Genomic DNA, 10,109 nt, shown 5'->3' with positions numbered 1-10,109 from the left:
AAAAAAAAAAAAAAAAAAGAACCCATGACATTTGGCCAAAGATACTTGAGCTAAAAGTTCAGAAGAAAAATCCTTATAAGTGTGGAAATAAAAATAAGTGCAAAATATTTTTTCAGACAAGGAAATAAGAGTAAAAAACTTTAAAAACATCTTTTCAAGCCAAATGATAATAAACAGCACCAAAGAGGTAAAGACTGTCAAGGGGGGTGGGGGTGGGGAGATACTTTTAAGCAGCAGCGCAGTGTGTAACTATATCATGCAATACTTCTATCTCAGCCTCTAAGAACTAGGACTGTATGGGTAGTCAAAAGAATCTAAAAGTTTCAAAAAGATCTAGGAACTTGTAAATGTGCCTGCACAATTATCTTCTGAGCTTTCCGAGCTTTCCTCTTCTTTACTAATTAACTGATCTGCTAGTGGTAGTTAAAATACCCTCTACTAAGGATTCTGGAAGCTAAGGAGAATAGCATTTAGGTATTTGTATTGAACTAATTCCCTAAGTTTCAGAATAGTGCCTATGAAGATATGAACATGAAAAGCTGATGACAAGCTCCTGCCACCTTGATCCCAGCTACTGGCATTGCTTGGGGAGATGGCATGGCAGGCAGAGGAGAATGACTGGAACAGACCTATGAGGTATTGTCTGATACTGCTCTACCACAAGTAAGTGACATGACCAGCCTACTCCTACTGTCACAGGAACTGGTGTCACTGCTGCACTCCTTGTCACCTCCAGTTTGTGAACCAAAATAAACTTCTCAACATCCTCAAGTTGCTTGTGTGTTTTGTTACAGCAATGAACAAACTACACAATGTCACATCACTGGTCTGTAGCTCAATATATTACTAAATCTGAAGGTATTGCATTCAACTTCAACAAATAATAAACTGTCTTCTACTTAGAGTAAAGCATCAAAATGCTTTCATTCATTTTTAATTCTTTTTCAACCCTATGCCTCACCTTTCTTTTCTGTCATCCATTTTTCCAGTTCTTGAGCCCTTTTCGTGGTCTGTAGCCATAGTTGGCTTATTTATGACAATTCCTTTTCAGCTTCATCCATTTTTCATCTTTCAACCTTTGCTGACACCTGCCCATTTGGCTGTCTCCTTGTTTTCTTCAATCAAACTGATTAAATTTTGTTTGTCCGTATTCTCTTTTTAGTGGGATTTCCAAGGGAGTTCAGTTTACAATTTTTAATTATAATCCCTTCTATCTTTTTATCTATAAAAACAAGAACGAAGTAGGACCTATTGGTACAAAGAGAAGTGAACCAAAAAAAGAAAAAAGAAAAAAGAAAAAAGACCGTAACAGATCTCTCTGTGAAACAGTCTGATAAGGGACGGACAGAAGAGTATGAAGATAACTAAGAGCTCAAAGATAACAGGATGCAATGAATAAGAAAGGGCATTAAATAAATTCTAACCATGTTTCTTTTTATCTCTGAAAAGCAATGATCAAATCCCAACGCGGTGGTGTTTCCTATTATATCATCACTTGTGAGGCTGAAACAGGAGCTTATAAGTGAAAAAACGAGTCCTAGGGTATTTTAAACAGTATTAATGAGAAACTGTCTTAAAAGGCAACAAGTAAATCTGACAGCTGGGGGTTAAGGCTGTACAGCTCAGTGGTAGACCAAGTCACTAGCATCAAAGTTGTGGCTGTTATTGCTCATATGAAACAAACCAACAAAACCAAATAAACCCCCAAAGAAATTGTATCAAAAACATTTTTAAAAACACCAAGATAATGTAAAACAAAGAAAGTATGTCTAGCACACAACTTTAGTCCCAGCATTTTGGGAGGGAAAGGCCAGTGGATCTCTATGAGTTCAAGGCCAGCCTCATTATAGAACAAATTCCAGGATAGCCAGGGTTTTATATTGAGACCTTGTTTCAAAACAAAACAAAAGGAAAGAAATCATGTCTGACTTTTTAAAATAAAAATTAAAAAATTATACAATAACTCAAGCCAGTGGCTAATGATTTCAAATATGCTGTCAACACACTGTTGCACTGAAAATAGAAGTCCTTGTCAACTAACTTACTTGTGTGGAGTCTGTCAGGCCTCTGGAAAGACTTCTTCCCCAAGCCTAGCAGAGAACTTTCCACTGTCACTGAGGAAGAAAAGCTGGAATTTGAGTTCTGGGGACTGCTTGACTGTCCATCAGATTGCTTTCCTTCCCATAGGGCTAGGGGGAAAAATACGTGAAGACTGGTGACAGAGGTGCATACACAAAAGCCCACTGAGGGTGAGGAAGACAGGTAGCTACCAACCCAACAACCTGAGTTCACCTGTGGGCCCTTCAATGGTAGAAGAGAACTGACAAGTTTGCCTCAGACTGCCACATACATGTGCTCCCTAGGCTCCAATAAATTTAATCAAACTATTATCCCATGGTAATTATAGGAGTTATGATGGAAAAAAAATGTAGGCCTCTTGAATGATTTGTAAAATAAAATCCCTATATCTTCTCTTACATTATTTATCTCCAATTGTAAGTATCTGTTCTGGCAAAAATGAAAAGTTCTGTAATACTCAAACATTTGATTTTTATGGTAGTTCATAGAATGTTTTAATTCCATTATATAATGCAAAACAAAGTCTGTGTGTGGCAAAACAACTAATAACAAACAACAATAATACCCAAAGCCCAAGAAACATGTCCAATGGAAAATAAAGTGTATGTATTTTAGAAAGCCTATACAATTTTCCACATTTTATTTTTGTTTATTTTGACTTGATGTGAATGAATATTTTGCCTGCATGTATCTTATCTTATTTCCTCACCTATATGTGCAGTGCCCACAGATACCAGAGGATGGAATCACATCCCCTTGAACTAGAGTTAATTGTCTGTGAGCCACCATGTAGATGGTGGGCACTAATACCAAGCCCTCTGCAAGAGCAGTACACATTCTTAATGACTGAAACATTTCTCTAGCTTCATATTTCAAATGAGAGCATTGATAATGAGTTCACTTTAGATCTGTATAGATGATTAAGTCCAAAATGTTCTTATTAAATAAGGACCTAAGTCTGATCCTCAGAAACCACATAAAGAACCATACTACAGCACACTTATAATCCCAGAACTGGGAAATGGAGACAGGAGAACTTCTGAGGTGAGTTAGTCAGCCAGTTTAGAGTAAACCACAAGCTCCACGCCAATGAGAGACTCTGTACAAAACAAAACCATCCGAAGTTGAATGGTACAGGGGAATGACATCTCAGGCCATCCTCTGATCCCAAACTGCATGTACACACCTACATACCTGCCTACATGTACACACAGAGACAAAGAATTCAGTGTGTGTGTGTGTGTGTGTGTGTGTGTGTTTGTGAGATGAATTTAAGCTTCCAAATGTAATTAGGGCTAATACATCGGGATTTCTCATTAATTTGCAATAATGAAAGACCCAAATTTCACTGCTATATTTTGAATTCAGTACATGGCAATTTTATATATAAAAGTATTTTCTATTTTTCCTAGGATTCTGTATCAGTTCTGTGGCAGCAGAAAGATTATGCTAATAAATATAGTAACTTAAAAATGAATAATTCAGTATAAAAATTTTCAATATCAAAAGTACAAATATGCTGGGGGGAAAGTTCCATTGGACAGGGTGAATGCTTAGTTTGCCTACCAGGTTTGGCAGGTACAGAGTCACTGGCTGCTTTGACAGTCTTGAGAGAGAGGTGTTGATTGGAGATAGACATGCTTGGTCTGCATTGCTGCTGCTGCTGCTTCTTCTGTTGTTGCTGCTTCAGGGCCTATAAAGAAAAAACCTGACAGTAAGAACTAAGCAAATTGGGCATTCAATATACACATATAAAGTCTGCACATGGGGCTGGTGAGATGGCTCAGTGGTAAGAGCAATGACTGCTCTTTCGAAGGTCCTCAGTTCAAATCCCAGCAACCACATGGTGGCTCACAACCATCTGTAATGGGATCTGATGTCCTCTTCTGGTGTGTCTGAAGACAGCTACAGTGTACTTACATATAGTAAAATAAATCTTGAGAAAAAAAAAAAGAGGAGGAGGAGGAGGAGGAGGAGGAGGAAGAGGAAGAAGGAGGAGGAGCAAGAGGAAGAGGAAGAAGAAGCAGCAGCAGAAGCAGCAGCAAGCAAACTGTGTGATTTAAATGGTGAGAACCTACTCTGAAATCTACTCAGTGCAAACAAAGCTTAAATGAAACAAAACTGGCAAGGCCTAAATGACCTTTAGAGTTCAGGAACTCTGAGGGAAGGCCAAGATTATTCCTTTATATACAGATACAAGGAAAAAGCATTAGAATTTTTCCCAAATTTAAAAACTCGGGGAAAAAGCAAGGAATTTACAATCTTCTAATTAGAGAACTACACATGTACTTTTATCATATTTGAAAAAAGAATAAGTCATGCACCAGTAACAGCTAAATTTCAGTTGATTGTAAGAGGTAAATATTTGTATTAAATTACCTTGGATAAGAGCAACATTTGTCTTAGTCTCAGTAACTTATCTTCTGGTTATTTTACATCATTTTTATTTCTACAAGGTTCTTAATAGAGTTAACTTGATATATTATTTAGAATAAATATTTAAAAAGAAAGAAGGCCTGTGAGACAGCTCAATGGGTCAAGGCATCCCTCTTCAAACCTAGCTCCCAGAGTTGGAGCCCTAGGAAGAAGAGCAATGACTCACGAAAGTTGTTCTCTGACCTCCTGTGTGCAAAGGCACATACATATACACAGAGAGGCATGCACACACAAACAGAACCAAAAAGTTCAACAACAAAAAAATTCTCTTCTTCAAATCTGAGAAAGTTATGGCTGTCATTAACTTATGAAACTTTCAGATATAAAGTGTGAAGACATGAACATACATCCATCTTTATGTTCCCATAGACATTAAAGCATGTATAACACACATGCCACATACATATCCATACCTACATGTAGACGCACATGCAATCAAGGGCTGGGAAGATGGCTCAGCAGTTAAAAGGATGTGCCTCTCTTTCAGAGAACAAAGGTTTAACTCCCAAACCTCCCATGACAGCTCATGATTGTATGTGACCATCATGTCAGATCCCGTAAATAACATTTTTTTTTAAGTTTTTTAAAAAGATTTATTTATTTATTATATGTAAGTACACTGTAGCTATCTTCAGACAAGCCAGAAGAGGGCATCAGACCTTGTTACGGATGGTTGTGAGCCACCATGTGGTTGCTGGGATTTGAACTCAGGACCTTCGGAAGAGCAGTCGGTGCTCTGAACCACTGAGCCATCTCTCCAGCCCCAGCATAAACTTTTAATCCTTTATAATCATGCATCTTATAAATAGAAATATCTATATAATCCCCTAATTGATTTATCTTAGGCATATGAATAATAAATATTTACAAAATACACAAATAATATATGATAAAATTTATATTAAGTTAGGTTGTTTGCTACTTTTTTTTGGTTTTTACGAGACAGGGTTTCTCTGTGTAGCACTGGCTGTCCTGGAACTCACTTTGTAGACCAGGCTAGCCTCAAACTCCGCCTGCCTCTGCCTCCCCAGTGCTAGGATCAAAGGCGTGCGCCACCACGCCCCGGCTTGTTTCCTACTTCTTACTATTTACAAGCTTTTATGCAAATTTTTGGTATATTTTTTAAACTTAAGTCCTAAAATGTTTAATTCCATGTTCGTGGTACATGTACATTTAAAATCTAATAGATAATGTAAAATTTCTTTCTAACAAAGTTATAGTGGCTTGCTTTGGATATAGCTCAGGGGCAACGAACTTGCCTATCAGGCATAGGGTCCTGTGTTCAATCATCCTACTTAATGATTCAGTGTTTTTTATTATACTACATCAGTACATGAGCTGCCAACTTCACCCTACTTGGCAATTTTTGATATAAAAATACTAAAGTATGAGAATAAAAAATGTCAATGTTTTCCTAATTACTTGTCAGGTTTTATTTTTAAATTATTTTTTAATTTTATGTGCATTGGTGTTTTGCCAATATATCTTTTTGAGGGTGTTGGATCCTCTGGAGTTACAGACAGTTGTGAGTGCCATATGGGTGCTGAGAATTGAACACAGGTCCTCTGGAAGGGTAGTCAGTACTTATAACCAATGAGCCATCTCTCCAGCCCTATTTGTCAGTTTGTATTAATTAACCATTTGCTTTTTTCTTGGAAAGGGTTGCTACACTATATAACCCAGGCTGTCTTGAAATTAGGATCCCCTTGTCTAGCCCTCCTAATTACTCAAACTATGTTACTATGCAGCCAGATAAAGCACTGAGAGGGAGGGAGGGAGGGAGGGAGGGAGGGAGGAAGGTAAATCCAAAGACAGCTAGCTCTTTGAGAATTCCAATAAAGCAGAAAACCCAACTGGCAATTATTACAGTGAACAGATAAATGAATACAAGTAAAAGAGAAATAAGGAAACACTATGTAACTTTACAGCAGCATTTACAATAGCTAGGTAAAAAGGAGTGTTTTACTTCTTTTGAAACATTTATTTATTGTATATATTATGAAGCCCGGGAGGCCATGTGTATGGAGATCAGGAACAACTCCAGGGAGTCAGTTTCCCTTCCCAACATGGAAGTTCCAGGAATAAATGCAGGTTTTCAGGTTTGAGGGTAAGTGCCTTTACCTGCTGAGCAATCTACTGGTCCAGAAATGGACTAGTGGAGTATTCTAGAAAAAATATTCAAAACTAGTTCAAAAGTAGAAAAATATTACAAAGAACAATATAATGAAAGGAAAATGATTTTTTTTAAAGTATTATTATTCAACCTTGGTAGTAAAGATAACTTCTACAACTTTCTCACCAAGTATAAAATAAAATGTGTGTCTTCATTTCGAAACTTCACAAGAAGAATGATTTAAACTTAAAGACAGGGTACCACTGTATAGGCCAGATTGGCTTCGAACTCTCCTCTCACCACCCTGGCCTCCAAGGTGACAGGATTACAGGTGTGTGTTGCAATACTTGACTACAAACTAAAGTTTTATGGAACGGAACGGGGAAAGGGGAACGGGGAACGGGGAAAGGGGAAAGGGGAAAGGGGAAAGGGGAAAGGGGAAAGGAATTTGCTTTACAATGTATGTAAAGAATGAACATACAGGGTCTATTCCATACTTACAATTAGTGCAATATTGGAAAATCTAGCAATGTGATTCAATGTATTAGATTAACAGTATAAAAAAAATCTACCTGATTATTACAATAAATTCCAAAGAATTTATAGGGAATATGGCTCAGTGTGAGAAACACTGGGTTTCATCCCCAGCATTCCGAACAACAAGCAGACAAATATAAAACATCTGAAAACTTAAACACCTATTGATGGGTCAGCACATGCATGGACAACTTAGCACACTAGCAAAAAGTCTCGGTTTTCAAAACCATGTTAAAAAGAATTACCAAACCCTACAATGGGTGTTACACACAGAGTATACAAACTATCAGCGGCAAATCTGTAGACTGCTGATATTTACTCTGTAAAGACGCCAATCTAAAAGCTTTCAAGAAATTTTACTAACAGAAGAGTTGACAGGATTTTCTGGAAACATGGTCTTAATACATGAGTGTCCATTATACAACAAAAGTAAAGCCTCAAACACCATGAGGCTCTCATAATTATTTTTAATTGAAGAGATTATTCTGATAAACGTAGACTCAGTTCTTACCTGCTTTAGTGCCTTTTTGCTGTGCTTCTGTGATGGAGAAATGACTTTACTTGCTGGAATGGTGGGTGATGGGCAGCCTGACTGGGGAGAGGATGGATGTGACAGTCTAGACGATACTAGAGAAAAATTGACAAGGAAAAATTGTGTTATCAGAGTTGATATCAAGCACCATTCCTTCCCCAGATCATATGCTGCTACCTGTTAAGAACTGTGACCAAACACTTTAGGGAGGATCTTCTTTTTGGAGTTGTACTGCAAACAGTCTCCCTTTTCAGTTTATTTCCTCAGAAAGTTCTAGTGTAGGATGATAGGATGGGGAAGGGGTGTGTATTAGTATATATTACTTCTCATTGTTTAATATATTAGAAGTGATTAAAAAAGCAGGAAGTCATGTATAAATCATGATAACAGGTTAGAACTTAGGATAAGGTCCTAAGGTTCTGAGTAGTATCTATCTTTCCAATGAAAAGGGGATTTTGAAGATTTCTTTGCTGGAAACCACCACCTTCTACTTCATCATTATCTGTTCTGTATAGCCTAACAGACTACACTGAATTCACGGCATTCCTATCTATGTTCTACAAAGTTTAACACTATGTAAATAGATTTTTTTACTATACAAGTATAGGTGTTCTGTGTACCATTTGCAATTCCTGGTGCCCAAAGAGGCGAGAAGAGGGTGGAAGCCTGGAATGAGGTCACAGACAGTTGTGAGATGCCATGGGGTTGCTGGGAATCAAGCCTGTGTCCTCTGGAAAAGCAGGCTGTACTCCATTGAGGCAATCTTTCCAGCCTAGCTTCTCCCCCCCCCCCCGGGCGAGAGAGAGAGAGAGAGAGAGAGAGAGAGAGAGAGAGAGAGAGAAGAGAAGAGAAGAGAAGAGAAGAGAAGAGAAGAGAAGAGAAGAGAAGAGAAGAGAAGAGAAGAGAAGAGAAGAGAAGAGAAGAGAAGAGGAGAAGAGGAAGAGAAAGAGAAAGAGAAAGAGAAAGAGAAAGAGAGACAGAGAGCATAAGCACACACACTTGAGGCCCTCTGGTGCTAGAACCACAGGCATGGCAAACTGCCCAATGTGGGTGCTGGGAACCAAAACCGTATCTCCTACTAGTACAATGAATATGTTTTATGTTAAAGAGAAAGACAAAAACTGTTGATTCAGACATCACATGTAGGAGCAAGGAGGTTCCAGTTTGAGAGAGGAGCATCCTACTGATGACTCCTGACGTACTGTCTAATGTCTTCTTTTTAAATAGTTGACCTGAAAGCATTTATAGCAAAAGGTATTGACTAGTTAAAATCACAAAGCTTCAAGATACATCAAGTATGTGCTGCTAGGTATCCATTTGACACAAAAATAAGAGTGAATGAATATACATAGTGAAATGTGAACATGGAGTACAACATACTACTTTATTCTTAAATGTCCTGATACTAAGACAATTTAACTTTGGGTCTGTATCCTCATCTTCATAAATGTCATAGTTATGTACATAGAACTGACATACAATCAGTTTGATGCTAAAATAAAGGGGAAAAAAAATCCCACATACACACAAAAAAGTTGAGCTAAACACTGAGGGATGGCTCAGCAGTTAAGAAAGCTTACTGTTCTTAAAGAGAATTCAGATTTGTTTCCCAATCCCCATATAAGGTGGCTCACAACTATCTATATAGAATTCTAGTTCCAGCCCATCTAATATCCTTTATTGACCTCTGTGCTATACATAAACAAATATAAGCACGTATACATACACATACAACATGACTTAAGAAAAATGAGCTAAGATAAATCTAGAGACGATTGAGCAGCAAAAAGAAAATGTATCCTCAATGTACTATTAGATGTTGACAAACTATAAAATAAGAGGTCAAAGTATTGTATTGTGTTCAACATATCTGCAAAAACTGTGGCCCCATCACCACCATCCATTTTCATCATCCTGCTGTAAAGAGCACAGCTGAGAGCTGGCCACTCTTCTACCACTCTACCTTGCCAACTAGCTAGCTACTTCATCTCTATAGTTCTATCGAATCTCTATGTTTGATATGATAGAAAAATAACGTTTTATGAGTGAATTTTTTTCAACTAATGCAATCTTTTGAAGGTTCGTCTAGGCTACGACATAGGAATAGTTATTTTTGTTGTTGAATAATTTTCTATAGTATATCCATGTCAGTTTGTTTATGTTTACCAACTGGTGAATTATCCACATTTTATCAATTAAGAACAAAGTTGTGGGGGCTTGAGAGATGGCTCAATGGTTAACAGTACCGCTTGCTCTTCAAGAGGACCCATGTTCAATTCACAGTACCTATACAAAAGTTCACAATTGTCTGTAACTCCAGTTCCATGAAATCCAAATCCCTTACATAGGGATTACATGCAAGTAAAACACCAATGGAAATTTAAGAAAGAAAGAAAGAAAGAAAGAAAGAAA

General features: G+C 37.6%; 1 protein-coding gene across 1 annotated transcript in view; it reads right to left on the bottom strand.

Annotated features, from left to right (window-relative positions):
- Positions 1-378: 378 nt before the first annotated feature.
- Positions 379-10,109, bottom strand: part of Asxl2 (ASXL transcriptional regulator 2) — a 48,969-nt gene continuing 39,238 nt past the window's right edge. The window contains exons 5-8 of the mRNA XM_029541197.1: positions 7,677-7,792; positions 3,646-3,772; positions 2,046-2,189; positions 379-1,222 (exon numbers count right to left, since the gene is read on the bottom strand). Of these exons, the coding sequence (XP_029397057.1) occupies positions 1,131-1,222; positions 2,046-2,189; positions 3,646-3,772; positions 7,677-7,792 (479 nt within the window). The 3' untranslated portion in view covers positions 379-1,130. The remainder of the gene's footprint in view (positions 1,223-2,045; positions 2,190-3,645; positions 3,773-7,676; positions 7,793-10,109) is intronic.

This window comes from Mus pahari, chromosome 7 (genome assembly GCF_900095145.1).
Source record: "Mus pahari chromosome 7, PAHARI_EIJ_v1.1, whole genome shotgun sequence".
Taxonomy (NCBI): Eukaryota; Metazoa; Chordata; class Mammalia; order Rodentia; family Muridae; genus Mus; species Mus pahari.
Note: the sequence above shows the minus strand (reverse complement) of the source record. Positions and strands in the feature narration are given on the sequence as shown.